The sequence below is a fragment of the Melozone crissalis genome, unplaced genomic scaffold (assembly GCF_028551555.1).
Source record: "Melozone crissalis strain CALT ecotype California unplaced genomic scaffold, PUWL_Pcris_2 ptg000048l_1, whole genome shotgun sequence".
Lineage (NCBI taxonomy): Eukaryota > Metazoa > Chordata > Aves > Passeriformes > Passerellidae > Melozone > Melozone crissalis.
Window position 1 is genome coordinate 266557 of NW_026535826.1, and position 19177 is coordinate 285733.

Genomic DNA, 19177 nt, shown 5'->3' on the forward strand with positions numbered 1-19177 from the left:
CGCCAGCCCTGAGCACGGTTTGGAGCCGGTGACGTCTGCTCCGGCATCGCCGAGGGAGAAGAACGGGCGGCAGAGCGCGGGGCGGGCTCCGGGCGGCTCGGGGTCCCTGCCCGCCATGCGCCGGCCGGGGGGCCCGCCGGGGGCCGGGGGGCTCCGCTGAGCCCCGGCCATGGGGCCGCGCCGCTGGCCGCTGCTCTGGGGCTTGCGCGCCGTGCTGGTGCAGGTGGCCGCGCTCGCGGCGGGGCAGCGCCCGCAGGAGAGACCCCCGGGATGGTCCCCGGCCCCCTCGCCCCCGTGGGCGCCCACCGCGGGGCCGGGAGCGCCGGCGGACGGCGAGGGCTCGGCGGCGGCGCTGGCGTTCCTGCGCACGGGCGATGCCGAGCGCCTGGCCCGGGCCAACTGCAGCGGCGGCGTCGCGGCGGGGGCCGCCGGGCCCGGGCCCCCCCCGGCGCTGCGGGCGGCCCTGCGAGCCGCCCCCGAGGCGCTGGCCCACGCCGCCAACTTCCTCAACATGCTCTTCCAGACCAACGACATCCGCGAGGCCAGCGTGGCCGAGGACGTGGAGTGGTACCAGGCGCTGGTGCGCAGCCTGGCCGAGGGGCACCCGTGGGTGCGCAGGGCGGTGCTGGCCCTGGACGCCCACCCGCTGGCCCCCAAGCCGCGACTGATGCTGCAGGCCACCAAGGGGGACGGGCAGATCCTGCTGCAGGACGTGTCCGGCGCCGCTCCCAGCCTGGGCAACCTCAGCTGGGACAACGAGTGGTTCAACGCGCTCAAGGCGCAGCGGGCGCCGGCGCTCCGCAAGCGGGTGCTCAGCAATGACCTGCGCAGCCTGGAGACCCCCAAGTGGCAGCGGGGCGACAGCTACGTGGGGGACGCGGGCCACGTGCGCTGGTCGCCGCCGTTCCTGGAGTGCCGCGACGGCCGCTTCCTGCCCGCCTGGGCCGTCACGCTCTCCTCCGCCTTCTACGGCCTCAAGCCCGACCTCAGCCCCGAGTTCAAGTAAGTGGGGCCCGGAGGGGGTCGGGGGGTGTCGGAAGGGGTGGGGGTGCCCCGTGTGTGTGCTGGGGGTGCAGCTGGATGTGTCACCCACCCCGCGGTGTCCCCAGCACCCTGCCCGTGTTCCTCTCTGTGTGCCTGCAGGTGTGCAGGGGTTTGTACACGTCCCCGGGCACGGGGGTGACTCCCTGTTCCCCCCTTGGTGTCCCCTGTGCTGCCCACCGTGCTCTGCCACCCCCTGTCACTGCTGTGCTGGGGGTGGGTGAGCCGGGCTGGGACCCCTCCCGGGATTTGGGGGGTCCCTGCTGCACCCCGGTGCACGGGGAGCCAGTGGGGAGGGAAGGCTCGGCTGGGATCAGTCCCAAAGCCCACGGCCCCATTCCCCCCCTGGGCTGACCCGTCCCTGGCCACAGGGGGGTCGTGCGGGTGGACGTGGAGCTGCGGGACGTGGCCATCGACCAGTGCTCCAGCGGGCCGGGCTGGTTCTCGGACACGCATCGCTGTGACCTCAACAGCACCCAGGTACCGCGCCCCGGCACCCCGCACCCCACCCTGCCCCGCCAGGAGCGGGGTACCCCGCACCCCAGCACCCCCGGAGCCCGGCCGGGCTGCCCGTGCCCCTGTCCCCCCTCCGGGCTGAGCTTTATCCTCTCCGAGCGATCCATCTGCTTCGCTCAGCTGCTCTCGCACCGCGGTGAGAGGTTTATTGTGCAAATCTTCCCTCCCCACCGCCAGCCGCGCCGTGTGACCCGGCTGCTCCGTGCCCGGGCACGGCGGGCACGGTGGGCGCGGGGCCTGGCAGCCGGTGGCAGCAGCACCGCGGTGCCTGCAGCCGAGCCCGAGCGGTGCCCGAGCGTTTCGGGTTGGGCACAACCGGGCAGGGCGAACCCGCAGCCCCCCAGCCTCGGGGTCCATCCAGAGCTGTCCCCAGGTGGGAAAGGCGTCGCCAGCTCCTGTTTCCTACCAGCGATGCCTTCCAGAGGGCCGGGCCCGGGGCCGGGCATCCCTCCAGGAAACAACAATGCCCAGGGAGCCGCCAGCGCGGCCGCCGGGGCAGGAGGCGGCCGGGGGGGATTAGGGAGCGGGGCCCGGGCCCAGGCTGCCGTCACGGCTGGGCAGGATTAGGGCGCTCGCTGCATTAGGTGTCCATTTAGGTTTTAGGGAGGGATTTGGGGCCAAGCTTCGGGTTTTAATTCTGAAATGTTTAACCACTGATTCCTCGCGGCTCTGGGGGAGGATGGCGTGGGGTCAGGTAGCCGTGAGCTGGGGGCTGCTGGAGCCCCTGGGGCGGGGGGATTTGGGGACAGAGAGGACGCAGGGTGTGGGGGACGTGTCTCAGGCTGTGTCCTTCAGTGTGTCCCCCAGGACAGCCGCGGCTTCGTCCTCGGGAGGTACCTGTGCAGGTGCAAGCCGGGTTTCTATGGGACTGATGGAGTGGCCAGCGGTGCCTGGGCAGGTGGGTTGTCCCTGCTGTCCCCAGTGGCACACGGATACAGCAGCGGGGGCCAGGGCTGGGGGGCTCTGGGGACACAGAGCACGTGCCCTGGTGTGGGGGGTGCCACCAGGCCCTGGGGTGTGCTGATGCCACCCTGGGTGTGCTGATGCCACCCCAATGCCACGATCCCACCCGGTCATCGCTCTGTCCCCAGGCGTGGCAGGGACAGACGGGGGGTCCCGGCTGGGGTGCCGGCCGTGCCGCCCGGGCTGTGCCACCTGCGAGGACGACGCGCCCTGCCTGATCCAGGAGGACCAGGTGCTGCGGGCAGCGGTGCTGTCGTGCCAGGCCTGCTGCATGCTGGCCATCTTCCTCAGCATGCTCGTGTCCTACCACTTCCGACGGAGCAAGGCAAGCTGTCCCCGTGTCCCCGTGCTCCGCTGCCACCCCAAACCCTGCAGGGTCGGGGATCCCCCTGCCCTGGCCCCTCCGAGGCTGCACCCTCACGCTGGTATCCCTGCAGAGGATCCGCACATCGGGAATCATCCTGCTGGAGACCATCCTCTTCGGCTCCCTCCTCCTCTACTTCCCTGTGAGTCCCCAGCTGTCCCCAGGGCTGGAAAGCTCCAGGATGGGGTTTCCAGGATGGAGCTGCCCCACGCAGGGCACGGCTCCATCTAATTGTTAATTTTGCTGCCACGGTCCCTGGGGGCTGCCGTATAAACCTTCTCAGAAAACCAAATCCCTTTCCTCCCGCTGCCTGCGGGAATTAATCCCTGCCCAAATCCCCTCTCCCTCCCGCACGAGTGCAGCGGGTGCTGCAGGGTCACGGGGGAGGGTGGCACAGAGCTGGCCTGGAAAGCAGGGGGCTCCCGAGGCTGGGGCAGGTGGGATCCAGCCCGGATCCCTCTCTCCCGTGCTCCAGGTGTTCATCCTGTACTTCAAGCCGAGCATCTTCCGCTGCATCGTCCTGCGCTGGGTGCGCATGCTCGGCTTCGCCATCGTCTACGGCACCATCACCCTCAAGCTCTACCGGTAGCTGGGACAGGGGGCTGGGGGCTCGGGACCCCCACAGCAGGAAGGGTTTGGGTCTCAGGACCCCCACAGGGGGAAGGGTTTGGGTCTCAGGACACCCATGGTAGGGAGGGCTCGGGGAGGCTGAGGAGCTTGGGACGCCCACAATGGGGAGGACTGGAGGCTCAGGGTCCCCAGAGCAGGGAGGGCTTGGGGTCCCCAAAATAGGATGGCTTGGGGTCTCCCTGGGATGGATTGGGGGTCTCACTGGGACAGCCGAGGTCTCACCCTGCTGCCCCCGGCAGGGTGCTGAAAGTGTTCCTGTCACACTGGGACAGTCAGGGGTCTCACTGGGATGGTTGGGGGTCTCACTGGGATGGATTGGGGTCTCACTGGGACGGTTGGGGGTCTCACTGGGATGGATTGGGGTCTCACTGGGACGGTTGGGGGTCTCACTGGGATGGGCAGGGGTCTCACTGGGATGGGCAGGGGTCTCACCCCGCTGCCCCTGGCAGGGTGCTGAAGGTGTTCCTGTCGCGCTCGGCCCAGCGCGCTCCCTACGTGTCGAGCGGGCAGGTGCTGCGCATGCTGGCGCCCATCCTGCTGCTGGTGCTGTGGTTCCTGGCGGCCTGGACCATCGGCATGCTGGAGAACGCCCGCAAGAACATCCCGCTGGTCATCCGCGCCCAGACCAGCCGCGGCCTGCGCTTCTCCATCTGCGGCCACGACTGCTGGGACTACATGATGGTCATCGGTGAGACCGGCCCCCGGCAGGGCCGGGGGTCCCCACGGCCCCGGACCCCACCCCGGGCACGTGGGGCTTTCATTCTCTCATCCATTGAATCTTCCTGAAAGCTGCAAGGACCTGGGGTCCCCATTGATCCCATCCCGTATCTGTGGGGCTTTCATTCCTTTGCCTGTTTAATCCTTCTAGGAAGGTGCAAGGTTCCCACAGCCCTGGGACCCCATCCCATAATTTGGGGCTTTCATTCCCTTGTCCCTTTAATCCTCCTGGAGGTTTCAAGGAGGGTTGGGGTCCCCCACCCTCCCCCTGAGCATCCCCTGGGGTTGAGCCCCAAACTTTGGGAAGGCCGTGCTGGGGGACGCTCCAGACCCGGCTGCAACCCTGCACATTCCGGGGTGAGGGTGGTGGGCAGCAGCCGAGCACCCCAAAAGCTGCCGGGGCTGGCTGTGGCCGCTCAGGGCGCGTCCTGCTCTGCCCCACAGCCGAGATGCTGTTCCTGCTGTGGGGCAGCTTCCTGTGCTACGCCACGCGCGCCGTGCCCTCGGCCTTCCACGAGCCCCGCTACATGGGCATCGCCCTGCACAACGAGCTCATGGTCTCTGCCACCTTCCATGTGGTCAGGTAGGGCCCGGGACCGAGGTTGATGGGGATGCTCAGGAGCCGTGCCAAGGTGGGGAGGGGTTGGGTGCTCTGGATCTCCAGAGAAAAGGGGGTTTGGGACCTCGGGACCCCCACAGTGGGAAGGGTTTGAGGTTTGGGTGGCCAGGCAGAGGGGTTGTGGGGTCTGGAGGTGGGGAGGGGCTGTGGTGGCAGCTGGCAGTGCCCTCCTGGTCCCTTCCAGGTTCCTGATTGTCCCCTCGCTGCACCCGGACTGGACTCTGCTGCTCTTCTTCGCTCACACCCACGGCACCATCACCATGACCCTGGCCCTGCTCTTCATCCCCAAGGTATCCCAGGGAAGGAACGGAGCTGGGAAGGGGCTGGAGCACCACGAGAGGCTCAGGGAGCTGGGGGGGCTCAGCTGGGAGAAGAGGAAGCCCAGAGGGACCTTCTGGCTCTCCACAAGGCCCTGACAGGACCTGGGGAGGGTCGGGCTCTGCTCCCAGGGAATGGGGACAGGAGGAGAGGGAACGGCCTCAGGCTGGGCCAGGGCAGGTTTGGGTTGGATATCGGAGAAATTTCTCATGGAGAGGGTGATCAGCATTGGAACAAGTGGAGTCCCCACCCCTGGAAGTGCTCGAGAAGGTGTGGATGTGGCACTGGGGACCTGGGCAAGCGGCGGCTCTGTCAGCACTGGGGGAACAGCTGGGCCCGCTGACCTCAGAGAGCTTTTCCAGCCCCACAGTTCCACACGATTCCATCGCTAACACTCATCCCAGGGGCTCGGGGAGCGGGGACAGGACCCCCGAGTGACTCCCCCGTGTCCCCCGGCAGTTCCTGCACACGGGCTCGCCGCTGCGGGAGGAGATCACGGCCGAGGTGTACGAGGACGAGCTGGACATGCGGCGCTCGGGCTCCTGCATGAACAGCAGCATCGCGTCCGCCTGGAGCGAGCGCAGTCTCGACCCCGATGACATTCGGGTGGGTGGCACACTCAGGACCTTCTTTTGACGCTAGCTGTGCAGAGTAAGAGGTGCCTTTCGCAATCTTTTCCTGACGCAAAGCAGAGGGAGGGGACGAGGGGGTGCAGGGTGACCCCACCCGGGTGGGTGAACCCGCTGCGTTCCCTGGGCAGCGCGGGGGGCTCCGGGAACACGGGGCTGACCCGGGGCTCGGCGGGGCGCTCCCGGCCGAAGCCCCCGCTGTAGGCGCTCTCCTCTCTCCCTTTTCTCTGCCGCGTCCCCCCGCCCGCGGCGCAGGAGGAGCTGAAGAAGCTTTACCGACAGCTGGAGGTGCACAAGACGTGGCGGATGGCGACCAACAACCCGCACCTGGCCAAGAAGCGCAGCTCCCGCCGCAGCCTCGCCCGCTCCATCCTGCGCCGCAGCGGCGCCGAGCCGGCCGAGAGCGCGTCCCGCCGCAGCAGCGCCGGGGAGCGGCCGGGGACCCCGTCCCGCCGTGGCTCCTCGGCCAAGCGGCTCGTGGACGCCGCCGGGCCCGGCCCGAGGATGCGGGACGAGGGCTCCCGGCGCCGCTCCTCAGCCCTGCGCAAGTCCCGCAGCTCCGAGGGGCCCCCGCGGGAGCCCCGCCGAGGGTCGCGCACCCCCAGCCCGCCCCAGGCGGCTCCGCCGGCGGCCGTGACCGACCTGGAGCAATCGGACAGCGACTCGCTGGACGCCGCCCCGCTCCTGTGCAAATCGTCCAGCGCCCAGAACCTGGCGGGGCCCTGGCAGCGCCCCCCGGGCCGCGCCCCGCCGCTGCAGAAGTCGCACAGCGCCGTCGCCGGGGCGCGGGACGCGGCGCTGCTGGCCGCCCGCAGGGCCGCCCGCGAGCAGTGGCACGGCGGCCGCCACCTGTCCGCGCCCGCCCCGGGGGTCGCCAGCGGCACCGCGACGCCCCCGAGCCCCGCCGAGAGGGGCCCGCACGAGGGCGACGCCAGGGGACACAAGCATGTCACCTACGCGCCCATCAAGAGCGTCAGCGTGGACGGCGCCCACCCCGGCAGGAAGGTGCGGGTGACCGTGAGGAAAACGCCCCCCGCGCCCCCCGTGCGCTACCAGAGCCTGCAGCGCTCGGGGACGCTCGGGGACGGCGCGGAGCCGCCCCCGGTGCAGGCGGGAGAGGCGCGGGGGACGGCAGGGCACGGCCCGGAGCGCGCGTCCCCCCCGGCCGGGAAGGGCAGGCCGCTGGCCCCCAGCGCCAGCTCGGCGCACGTCTGTCCCTGGGAGCTGGTGCAGGACGAGATCCTGGGCAGGAAACAAAGAGCGGCCGAGGCCGCGGAGCCGGGGAGCCCCGGGGACACGGCGGCCGCCACCCCCGGGCCCAAGGCGGCCCCCACGAAGAGTTTCCGGAGCCTGGGACTCGCCATCAAAGCCCTCAACCGCTCCAGGGGGAAGAGCATCCTGAAAGGGAAGAGCGAGGGCAGCCTCAGGAACAGGGGGAGCAGCCGGAGGGACAGGTCCGGCCCGGCAGAGGCCTCGGCCGCGTCCCTCGGCGGGGCCGGCCCCGAGGGGAGCGGGCAGAGCCTCGAGGTGCCCGCGCTGCAGCACAACAACAACGCCGCCACCGCCGGGGAGGCCGCGGGCTGGGGGGACAGCGGGACAGGAGGAGAACGGGACAGGCTGGCCGCGGGGACAGGCCATGGGGACAGAGCGGCACAGGAGCCCAGCGCTGCCCGGGGGGACGCGGGCACCGCACCCAGCGCGGGCCACCAAGGAGCTGAACGTGCCCCGGAGGTGGCGCGGGTACGGCCCCGGGAACGGGACCGGGCTCCGGCCGTGGATCTGAGGGAGGACGTTCCTGCGGTCACAGCGGAGGAAGCGACACTGGAGGAGCCCGAGGGGACCAGCAGGTCCTTCCAGCCCAGGGACCACCCGGAGGAGGAGCAGCCGCCTGCGAAGCCCACCCCGAGCAGCGTGCGGGAGGCGAGGCCGCCCGGAGGGCTCGGAACGCCGGCAGGAAGGGGAGCCTTGCTGCGCCAGGCCGCCATCGCTCCCCGGGAGGATGCAGGGGGCCCAGAGAGCCCGGAGAAGGCGCTGGAAGAGCGGAGCAGCGAGCCCGAGCCCGAGCGGGGCCCTGGAAGGAGCTGGAGCGGCGCCGGGAGCGCGCAGGGAGAGCTCGGTGCTGGGGGAACGCGGGGAGATGCCGGCCCCAAAGCAGGAACCTGCTCTGGGAAGGGCCGCAGCGAGGGGGATTCTCAGCGCTCTCCGGGCATGGAGAACCCACCAGGGCTGCCCAAAGAGGCCCCGGAGCAAGCGGAGGGCAGGAGGGCTGAGGTGCGCCCGTGGGAGAGCCGGGAACAGGGAAGGAGTGTCCGGGCAGAAATCTGCCCCTGGGACACAGAGGGGGCTCCGCCGGAGCAGGGAGCCCCCAGATCCGGAGAAGGTGTGGAGCAATCTGGGATGGAGCTCACAGAGAAACCCCCAGCTCTGCCCAAACCCTCACCCCAGCGGGCTGGAACCACGGAGAGCAAAAAGGCAAACATCTGTCCCTGGGAGGTGGAGGATGAGCCGCGCCCAAAACCAGAGATCTGCCCCTGGGAAGAGGCTGCAGCTCCGTCGGGGAAGGAGAGATTGGGGCAGGACACGCGTGGCACTCCCAAAGGGGAAGGAAAAGTAGGATCCGGAGCACCAGAAAAGGGAAAGCAGCCCCCAGCCAAAGCCCTGCCCAAATCTCCTTCAGGGAGACCCCAGAGCTCGGAGAAGGCAGAGATCTGTCCCTGGGAGTCTGAGGGCTCTAAATCGAGTGACAAAGCTGAGATCTGTCCCTGGGAGGTGGCTGAGCCTCAGCTGGAGAAGGGAACAGGCCCAAGAAAGGAGAAACTCCCACCAAGAGAAGCCTCCAGAGCAGTGGAGAAGGGGAGCCAAGACCGAGAGTCCGTCTGTCCATGGGAGAGCCTGGACACGGAGCAGCCCGCAGCCAAACCCCAGACTGGGAGCTCAGCACTGCCCAAAGCAGCTCCAGGGAAATCCCAGAGCTCGGAGAAGGCAGAGATCTGTCCCTGGGAGAGTCAGGACGTTGAATCCAGCAGCAAAGCTGAGATCTGCCCCTGGGAGGTGGCTGAACAGCCCTCGGGTAAAGAGAAACCCAGACAGGACAAAGAGGATCCATCCAGGGTGAGCAAAAGCCCTTCCACAAGTCAAGGACTCCTGAAGGAAGTGGGAGCTTCCTTCACTTCTGGAAAGAAGGACCGAGAGTCTGTCTGTCCATGGGAGAGCCCGCACATGGAGCAGCCCCCGGCCAAACCCCAAACTGGGAGCTCAGCACTGCCCAAAGCAGCCCCAGGGAAATCCCAGAGCTCGGAGAAGGCAGAGATCTGTCCCTGGGAGAGTCAGGACATTGAATCCAGCAGCAAAGCTGAAATCTGTCCCTGGGAGGTGGCTGAGCCTCAGCTGGAGAAAGGAATAGTCTCAAGTAAGGAAAGACTCCCAAGAAAAGAGGAGACCAAAGCTCTGGAGAAAGGAAGCAGAGACAGAGAGTCCATCTGTCCTTGGGAGAGCCCAGACACGGAGCAGCCTCTGGTCAAACCCCAGACTGGGAGCTCAGCACTGCCCAAAGCAGCTCCAGGGAAATCCCAGAGCTCAGAGAAGGCAGAGATCTGTCCCTGGGAGAGTCAGGACATTGAATCCAGCAGCAAAGCCGAGATCTGTCCCTGGGAAGCAGCTGAGCCTCCCTCCCAGCAGCCGAAGGCAAAGCAGGGCCCTGCTGGGGGCCCCAAGGGGGACAAGCGCATCACGCGCCAGGCGGCGCTGGCCAGCCCCCAGAGATCCCTGGGCAGCAGGGACAGAGCGTCCGTCTGTCCTTGGGAGAGCCCGGACACAGGACAGCCCCTGGGCAAACCCCAGACTGGGAGCTCAGCACTGCCCAAAGCAGCCCCAGGGAAATCCCAGAGCTCGGAGAAGGCAGAGATCTGTCCTTGGGAGACTGAATCCAGCAGCAAAGCTGAGATCTGTCCCTGGGAGTCACAGGGCTCTAAATCCAGTGACAAAGCTGAGATCTGTCCCTGGGAGTCTCAGGGCTCTAAATCCAGTGACAAAGCCGAGATCTGTCCCTGGGAGGTGGCTGAGCCTCAGCTGGAGAAGGGAACAGCCCCAAGTAAGGAGAAACTCCCATCAAGAGAAGCCTCCAGAGCAGTGGAGAAGGGGAGCCAAGACCGAGAGTCCGTCTGTCCATGGGAGAGCCTGGACACGGAGCAGCCCCCAGCCAAACCCCAGACTGGGAGCTCAGCACTGCCCAAAGCAGCTCCAGGGAAATCCCAGAGCTCGGAGAAGGCAGAGATCTGTCCCTGGGAGAGTCAGGATGTTGAATCCAGCAGCAAAGCTGAGATCTGCCCCTGGGAGGTGGCTGAGCCTCAGCTGGAGAAGGGAACAGGCCCAGGTAAGGGTAAACTCCCAGGAAGAGAAACAAGCAAAGCTCTGGAGAAAGGGAACAGAGAGAGGGAATCAATCTGTCCTTGGGAGAGCCTGGACACAGAGCAGCCCCTAGGCAAACCCCAAACTGGGAGCTCAGCACTGCCCAAAGCAGCCCCAGGGAAATCCCAGAGCTCAGAGAAGGCAGAGATCTGTCCCTGGGAGAGTCAGGACATTGAATCCAGTGACAAAGCTGAGATCTGCCCCTGGGAGGTGGCTGAGCTTCAGCTGGAGAAGGGAACAGTACCAGATAAGGAGAAACTCCCAAGAAAAGGGGAGACCAAAGCTCTGGAGAAGGGGAGCAGAGAGAGGGAATCGATCTGTCCCTGGGAGTCTGAGGGCTCTAAATCCAGTGACAAAGCTGAGATCTGTCCCTGGGAGTCTCAGGATTCTAAATCCAGTGACAAAGCTGAGATCTGTCCCTGGGAGGTGGCTGAGCCTCAGCTGGAGAAGGGAACAGCCCCAAGAAAGGAGAAGCTCCCACCAAGAGAAGCCTCCAGAGCAGTGGAGAAGGGGAGCCAAGACCGAGTGTCCGTCTGTCCTTGGGAAAGCCAAGACAAGGAGCAGCCCCCAGCCAAACCCCAGACTGGGAGCTCAGCACTGCCCAAAGCAGCTCCAGGGAAAGCCCAGAGCTCGGAGAAGGCAGAGATCTGTCCCTGGGAGAGTCAGGACGTTGAATCCAGCAGCAAAGCTGAGATCTGTCCCTGGGAGGTGGCTGAGCCTCAGGAGAGAGGAACTGGCCCAGGTCAGAAGCTCCCAGCAAGAGAAGCCTCCAAAGCTGTGGAGAAGAGCAGCAGAGACCGAGAGCCCGTCTGTCCATGGGAGAGCCCGGACACAGAGGAGCTGTCCCTGAAATCTGCGGTGTGGAAGGAGCCATCCAAGAAATCCGAGAGCACGGAGAGCGGGAAATCTGAGATCTGCCCCTGGGAAGCAGCAGAGCCCCTCGGGCTGGAGGAGGCCATCTCCCGGGCAGGTGTGCAGCCCCAGGCAGCCCAGAGAGGCTCCCCTGCAGGGCTGGGACAGCCGGGAGCCGGCGCTGTGTCTGCAGCGCTGCTGCAGAGATCCAGGGGCAGATCCCCGGGGGAGGCCGAGCACAGGCCCCTGCGCCGGCTCCTGCCCGGCAGCAGCTGCAGCCCCGGCGCTGGCCTGGCCCAGGTTTGTCCTTGGGAGGCTGCAGAGGCTCCAGCAGCACCTGCCGAGCCCAGCTTGGGCACGAGGAAAAGCTCGGAGGAGAGCACGGAGCCCTCCAGAGCCCGGCATGGGGGCGGGCTGTGAGGGGATCCCAGCACCAGGGGCTCCATCCACCCATGGATCCACCCCTCCACCCATCCATCCATCCATCCACTCATCCATCCTTCCATGGATCCACCCCTCCACTCATCCATCCCTCCATGGATCCACCCATCCATCCCTCCATGGATCCATCCCTCCACTCATCCATCCCTCCATGGATCCACCCCTCCACCCATCCATGGATCCATCCCTCCATGGATCCACCCCTCCACTCATCCATCCATCCATCCATGGATCCACCCCTCCATGGATCCATCCCTCCACCTATGCATGGACCCATGCCTTTGTCCTTTCTCTCTATCCATCCATCCATCCGTGGATCCATCCCTCTTGTCCTTTCTCTCCACCCGTGGGTCCACCTATCCCTCCCATCCACCCATGGATCCATCCTGATCCCCCCTGCCCAGCCCCGGAGTTGGACTGGGGGGCCTGGGGGTGTGAGGCTGAAGGTCCTGGTCGTGTAATTTTGTGTAAATACAGGAAATAAACGGAATTATCTACGGAGTGTGCTCAGACAGAGGCTCACTGTGAGGTGGGGAAGAGCTGGGAAGGGGCTGGAGAGGAAACCCAGCAGAGCAGGGGTTGGGTGGCAGAGGCTGGAGAGAGGCTGGCTGGAAGGAAAGGCCATTCTCCCAAAAAATCCACATTCCACCCAAAAAAACCCCTTTTCATTCAGAGTCAGGGCTGGGGAACCCCAGAGAACCCCAGGTTTGGAGGGAAGGGACCTTAAATCCCACCCAGGGACACGTCCCACTGTCCCTGGACACTGCCAGGGATGCCACAGCTTCTCTGGGAATTCCTTCCCAGTGTTCCATCCCTCCTGCCCTCTGGCACAGGGAACCCATTCCCTGTGTCCCCTCATCCTTCTCTCCCGCAGCTCTTTCAGGGACTCCTCAGTGAGGTCACCCCCAAAATCCCCTTTTCCTCCCTCAGGAATAATTCCATCCCCTCCTGCCCTGAGGTGCACGGAGGGATCTGAGCTCCGCACTCTGCTCCTGAGCCAGGCAGGGGCTCCATGGAGAAGATTTTGTTTTTCAGGAGCAGAGGGATCGTGACACCCCAGGGACACCCCAGGGACATGGCAGGGATTCCTCTGCTGGCTGCTCTCCCAGCACAGCACAAAGGGGAGGCCCTGCCCTCCCAAAAGGAACACGAGGAGCCAACAGGAGCCACAGCTCCTCTTTCACAGCTCTGCAAAATCCCTCTCGAGGAAGAAACAAAAATCCCCCGAACTCTCCCACGCTCTGGAAGAGGCTGAGTGAAAAAGCAGGGCCAGAAGGAGAAAAGGGTTTGTTCGGGTGAGCAGGGAGGGCTTTGCTCTGTGAGTGAGGAGAACTGGCTGAGCAGAGCAGGAAGAGAGAAGGAGACTCACAGAGGAGGAAGAATAAAATGTGTTTTCCCAACCAGGCAAAGCAGGGACAGCTGCAAATGTCCCCGTGTCCACAGGATGGTGCCACTCCCTCAGGGACAGCACCAGCTCTGCACCAACACCAGCCCTTCTGAGGAACCAAAACTGAAATTAAACCCAATTATCAGCTGTGCTGCAGCTCCTCTGGGAAACACCAACGGCAGCACCCCCCTCAGCACAGAACTTGATTTAAATTTTCCTGGTTTCTGTTAAAAGATAGGAGTTTGGGAATCAGCAGAGAAAGTTTTAATGGTGAAGCTTTAATGCCTGAGCAGCAGCTCTGTGCCCCCTCCCATGGGGGTGACAAACATTCCCAGGGCTCTCCCATGGAATTCAGGACAGAGGGTGCCCGGGGATGCTCCCAAGGCTCCTCATCCTCACGGGAACCCAGCGGGGGCGAGGCTGCAGCACACGGCGTGTGGGACAGAGCCGAGCTCCTCCCAGAGCTCATCCAGGTCCTGCTCCCAGCCCCTCAAAGGACAAATCTGGGGTGGCTGGAGCCCATTCCTGAAGGCACAGCCACATCCAACACATTCCCAATCTTCCCTGCTGGCCTGTTTGTCCCTGTCCACGTTCCAGAACTTTCTACTTCGCTGTTTCATGCTCCTGAGAGGGATCCGGGGCTGGAATCATCACGGTCTGCAAAAGTAAGGGACAAAAATCAGCAGGAAAAGGGGAGCAGAGGGTTCTGGAAAGGGAAAAAGGGGATCAGATGGAGGCAGGAGGAGGGAATGGGATGGGAAGCCTCGAATTACACTGGAATCCTCCCCTCCTTCTCCCCCAAGATCTGTTTGTAGTAACACAGGGAGGCAGAGACACTTATGGAGGTCGGGCACAGGGGGAAATAATTCCCAAAATTATCCCAGATTTGTCCTCAGCCATTCCAGGCCCTCAGCCTCCCAGGGAACAACTCCAAGGACATTCCAAACAGCTCTGCCCGTGGATGAACCCCCCACCTTTCTCCCTGCAATTTCCCCAGGGATTTGCATTTTCCCCCCAGGGATATGCAATTTCCCCCCAGGGATCTGCAATTTCCCCCCAGGGATCTGCATTTTCCCCCCAGGGATCTGCAATTTCCCCCCAGGGATATGCAATTTTCCCCCGGGGATCTGCATTTCCCCCCCACGGATCTGTATTTTTCCCCCAGGGATCTGCATCATTTTCCCCCAAGGATCTGCATTTTCCCCCCAGGGATCTGCAATTTTCCCCCAGGGATCTGCAATTTTCCCCCAGGGATTTGCATTTCCCCCCAGGGATCTGCATTTTCCCTCCACGGATCTGCAATTTCCCCCCAGGGATCTGCAATTTCCCCCCAGGGATCTGCAATTTTCCCCCAGGGATCTGCATCATTTTCCCCCAAGGATCTGCATTTTCCCCCCAGGGATCTGCAATTTTCCCCCAGGGATTTGCATTTCCCCCCAGGGATCTGCATTTTCCAGCCCTTTCCCACCTTAATGATGGGCTCCTTGGGTGGGGCCCACTCTGGGACGATCTTGCCGTGCATCCTCCAGGTTCCGTAGGGGTTCACCAGGTACCTCTCAAACACAACGTACTCCAGAACATCCTTGGGAATCTCCTCCCCGCCGTACATGAGCCGCCCAAAGCGGTCATAGATGGCCAAAATCTGTCAAGAGATCCAAAAAAATCCCCCAGGATGGATGGGGTTGGAGTGACCCGGGACAGTGGGAGGTGTCCCTGCCCATGGGATGGGATTTAAGGAATTTCCAACCCAAAAAAGGCTGGAATCTCTGTGCTGGGCTGGCAGCAGGTTGGGGTTGGTGAGGGAAGATGGAGGGAGGGATTTTCCTAGGAGGAAAGGCTGGGAAAACTGGGACTGTTCACCCTGGAGAAGTCTCCTGGATGACCCAACTGACATTCCAGGAAAAGCTGGGAAAACTGGGACTGTCCATGCTGGAGAAGGCTCCTGGATGATCCAAGTCACCTTTCATGAAAAGCTGGTAAATTTGGGCCTGTCCCTGCTGGAGAAGGCCCCTGGATGATCCAAGTGACCTTTCATTAAAAGCTGGTAAATTTGGTCCTCTCCATGCTGGAGAAGGCTCCTGGATGATCCAAGTCACCTTCCATGAAAAGCTGGTAAATCTGGGCCTGTCCCTGCTGGAGAAGGCCCCTGGATGATCCAAGTGACCTTTCATGAAAAGCTGGTAAATTTGGGGCTGTCCCTGCTGGAAAAGGCCCCTGGATGATCCAAGTGACCTTCCATGAAAAGCTGGTAAATCTGGGCCTGTCCCTGCTGGAGAAGGCTCCTGGATGATCCAAGTCACCTTCCATGAAAAGCTGGTAAATCTGGGCCTGTCCCTGCTGGAGAAGGCCCCTGGATGATCCAAGTGACCTTTCATGAAAAGCTGGTAAATTTGGGGCTGTCCCTGCTGGAAAAGGCCCCTGGATGATCCAAGTGACCTTCCATGAAAAGCTGGTAAATCTGGGCCTGTCCCTGCTGGAGAAGGCTGCTGTGTGACCTGGGGCAGCAGGGGTGTCCCTGCCCTGGCCCGGGTGGGATTGCAGCCCCCTCAGCCCGGCTCACCTGGCGGCTGTGCATCCTCACCGTCACCTGCCCGTAGAGGTTGCCGCGGTTCAGGACGCCCTCGCAGCGCACGTGCACCACCCTGGGGGGCTGCAGGGACTCCAGGAACCGCCAGCGGATGGTTCTGTACCGGTTCCCCCGCACCATGTCCTGCCAGCAGAGACCGGCTCGGAATTAATGGAATCATTAACGATCTGTTCGCTCCTGACGGCGAAAATCAGCTCCAGCTCTGCTGGTTCTTTCTGGGCACCGGAACGGCCACGACCCCGCACCTGGGAGGGATTGTTGGGACTGTGCTGTGCGGGGCCAGGGCTGGATTGCTGATCCTGGGGGTCCCTTTCATCCGTCTGAGACACCCCAACATTCCCCAAAATTCCAGGCACTTACGGGGTAGCAGCGCTCCGTCACCAGGGAGTGAAGCTTCTGCTTGTTAAAGCTGCAGAGGAAACACTCTGGTCAATTCAGCAAAGGAAAGGAGGTTCCTCAAAAATCCCTGCTTTCCCCTCAAATTCCTGCAATTCTCCCCACACAAATTCCTGCTTTCCCCCCAAACAAATCCCACCTTTCCTCCCACACAAATTCCTTAAATTCTCCCCACACAAATTCCTGCTTTCCTCTCAAATTCCTGCTTTCCCCTCACAAATCCCACCTTTCCTCCCACACAAACTCCTGCTTTCCACCCACACAAATTCCTTTAAATTCTCCCCATATAAATTCCTGCTTTCTCCTCAAATTCCTTAAATTCTTCCCACACAAATTCCTGCAATTCTTCCCAAAAAATTCCAGCTTTCCCCCCACACAAATTCCAGCTTTGCCCCCACATAAATTCCACCTTTTCCTCCACACAAATCCCTGCTTTCCCCTCAAATCCCTGCAATTTTCCCCACAAATTCTTGCATTTCCCCCACAAGTTCCAGCTTTCCCCATACAAATTCCACCTTTCCTCCCTCACAAATTCCCACTTTCCCCCCAAATTCCTCCTCTTCCTCCTACACAAATTCCTGCTCTTCCTCCCACACAAATTCCACCTCCCCCTGGGTCAGGGAAGGGCCTTACTTTGCCAGGGAGTTGTGGGCCTCAATAAATATCTCCTGGGCTTTCTCAGGGAAGGTTTTGGTGCTGAAATCCGGGTCGTGATCCTTGATCTTCCGCAGGCTGGGAAAGAAAGAAATTAAGGGAAGAACAAAATTAGAGCTGTCCTGGATATTTGGATCCTACAGGATTCAAACCCAGCTTTTCCCAGCTGAGAATCTGAGATCCCTCACTAAGACAAAACCTTCAGGGGGTCACAAAAGAGCCAAATCCAAAGAATCCCAAAAAAACTGGGAGTGCACAGCGTGGCTGCTCCCAGCAGGAGAGGGGAAGGGGAAACGACAACAAAAATGGGAAAAGCAGGGAGGAAACAGCCCCTTAATCCTAAAAATCACCCAGAGTTCCCTCAGCTCCCTCACGGAGGGGGTTTGGTGGGGGTTGAGAGAACGTGGGGGGATTTGGGGGGTCCTGGGTGGCCTGGAAGTGACCTGGGGGACACACAGGTGTCCTGGGGGGAATTTGGGGGAGTTTTGAGGAGATCTGGGGTCCCTGGGTGGCCTGGAGGGGACCTGGGGGAGGACTATCTCCCACGGACAGACCCAGGACAGGCCAAGCAGCAGGGTAATTATGCTAATTAGCTAACGAGGGGTACATACGCCAGCTGGGAGGCCGCTGTCTGCCTCAGCTTCTGCATCTGCTGCTTCACCCCGTCCTTGGACAGCGAGGTCAGGCGGGCATCGCCCTCGGGAGGGACGTAGGGATCCATGATCTCAGCTGGGGTGGGGGAAAAGCAGCTCAGGAGGAGGCTCAGAGCCCAGGGAATGAACAGGGGAAACGGAAGAATTTCTGAGAGAGAATTCCTGGATAAAGCTCATACACAGGTGCTGCTCTCTGCTGTTCCCTCACAGCCCAGGGAAGATGGGAAAATGGCTTCAAAATGAAGTTTAGAGGGGATTTTGGGAAGGAATTCCTCCCTGAGAGGGAGGGAAGGGGCTGGGATGGAATTCCCAGAGAAGCTGCCCCTGGATCCCTGGAACAGTCCCAGACAGGGCTTGGAGCAATGTGGGACAGTGGGAGGTGTCCCTGCGCATGGCAGGGGTGGCACTGCAGGGGCTTTCCCAACCCAAAGCCCTCTGTGAATCCGGCATTCAAGAAAAAGGCACCAACAGCTTTGGAGATCGGGCAGGGAGGCCTCTCCCCCCGCCAGAGGGAACAGTGGGGAAGGAATTCCGCCCGGCTCTCCGTCACATCACCCGGGCCTGGCCGAGTGCGCCGCGCTGCCGTACCCGTGCAGGCCAGGAAGAAGGTGCGCTCCATGCGCTCGTCCGGGAAGATCGGCGCCGCGCACCGGAGCCGCCGCTCCCGCTCCTCAGGGCTCAGCTCCCGGGCCCACTCGGGCAGCCGCGGCCCCTTCCTCCTGCTCCTCACCGGCACAAGCACACAGGGCGGCAGCGCGCCGGGACGGAGCAGGGACTCGGCGGCCTGAGGGGAGGCAAAGGCAGAGCCCGCAGTGAGCCCAGCACCGCCAGGCCTGAACTGATTTCCCCTCTCGGCCCGCGCGCGCCACGGCCCCCGGCGCTCTCCCTGACCCTCGGGGCCCACCCCGCTCCTGCCGCGGCCCCACAGCCGCTCCGCGGCGCCCTCAGGCCGCTCTCCCGGCCGCACCTTCCAGCAGAGCCGCGGCGCCCTGCGGCCCAGCCCCGCCGCCATGGCGGCCGCCATCTTTACCCCGCCGCGGGGGATGGCGGGAACGGGGAGGGCGGGGCCGCGCGCGGAGGGAGGGGGAGGTGTGGGCGGGGCCGCGCGGGGCGCGCGCGCGCGCGCGGGAAGGGGCGTGGCCGGCGGGAGCCCGCACCGCGCCCGCGAGTGGAAAATTCCATCGGCTGCGGAGGCCGGGGAGGGGCGGGGCCAGCGCGGGAGGCTCCGCCCACCCCCCGAGCGCGCGGAGGGGGGACCCCCGTGCGTGGTGCAGTGCGGGGGGCGGGGGGGATGGCACTGCCCCCATCCCCCACCCCCCACACGGGTCACGTGCGACACGCGGGACCCCCACCCTGCCCCATGCGGGGGATGCCGCGGGTGTCGGAGCCCCCCCGGACCTGCAGAGCCCCCCCCGGATCTGTAGTGACCCCCTGGACCTGCAGAGACCCTCCCGTAACCCGCAGGGCACTCCCGGACACGCAGAGCCCCCCCTGGACACGCACAGCCCCCCCAGACCTGCAGAGACCCCTCCCCGGACCCCCAGATTTGCCCCCCCAGACCCGCAGCGCTCCTCTGAGCACGCAGAGCCCTCCCCCCCCCCCCCCCCCAGATCCGCATAGTCCCTCCCCCGGGCACGCAGGACCCCCTCCCGGGTTTCCAGAGCCCCCCGGACCCGCAGAACCCCCCCAGTTCCTGCACCCCCAGCAGCCCCGTGGGGTTTCTGCGATGCTTTTGGGATTTCCCATCTCGGCAGCCCCTGACGCTGGCGGGGAGGGGGGGATATCGAGGGCAGGGGTCCCTCTGGATGTCCCTGGGGCAGCCCAGGATGCGGCACCCCCGGGATGCCGCCCGCAGCGCTGGGGGCTCGGGGGTCCCTCCGAATATCGCGGGGACAATCCAGGATGCGACACTCCCGCCCTAAAACGCGAACCGGCTCATCCCAAGCCCTTTTCCCTCGAAACCCCAACCCGGGAGCCGCCGGGACGCCCTGGGGACGGACGCT

At 64.0% G+C, this 19177-nt stretch overlaps 2 protein-coding genes across 2 annotated transcripts; one reads left to right on the top strand and one right to left on the bottom strand.

Annotated features, from left to right (window-relative positions):
• Positions 1-169: 169 nt before the first annotated feature.
• Positions 170-11476, top strand: GPR179 (G protein-coupled receptor 179). Its single transcript, XM_054286479.1, has 12 exons — positions 170-1002; positions 1413-1521; positions 2353-2455; positions 2649-2845; positions 2958-3026; positions 3360-3469; positions 3964-4202; positions 4676-4814; positions 5035-5140; positions 5628-5774; positions 6053-10135; positions 10214-11476. The coding sequence occupies exons 1-12, from the start codon at positions 170-172 to the stop codon at positions 11474-11476; spliced, it is 7398 nt and encodes a 2465-aa protein (XP_054142454.1).
• Positions 11477-13158: 1682 nt separating this feature from the next.
• MRPL45 (mitochondrial ribosomal protein L45) lies at positions 13159-18198 on the bottom strand. The gene is made up of 8 exons (XM_054286492.1): positions 18142-18198; positions 17763-17958; positions 17133-17250; positions 16501-16599; positions 15832-15880; positions 15445-15594; positions 14353-14526; positions 13159-13541 (listed from the first exon to the last, which is right to left on the bottom strand). Exons 1-8 carry the CDS (start codon positions 18196-18198, stop codon positions 13488-13490), a joined length of 897 nt encoding a protein of 298 aa, XP_054142467.1. The 3' UTR covers positions 13159-13487.
• Positions 18199-19177: the final 979 nt, after the last annotated feature.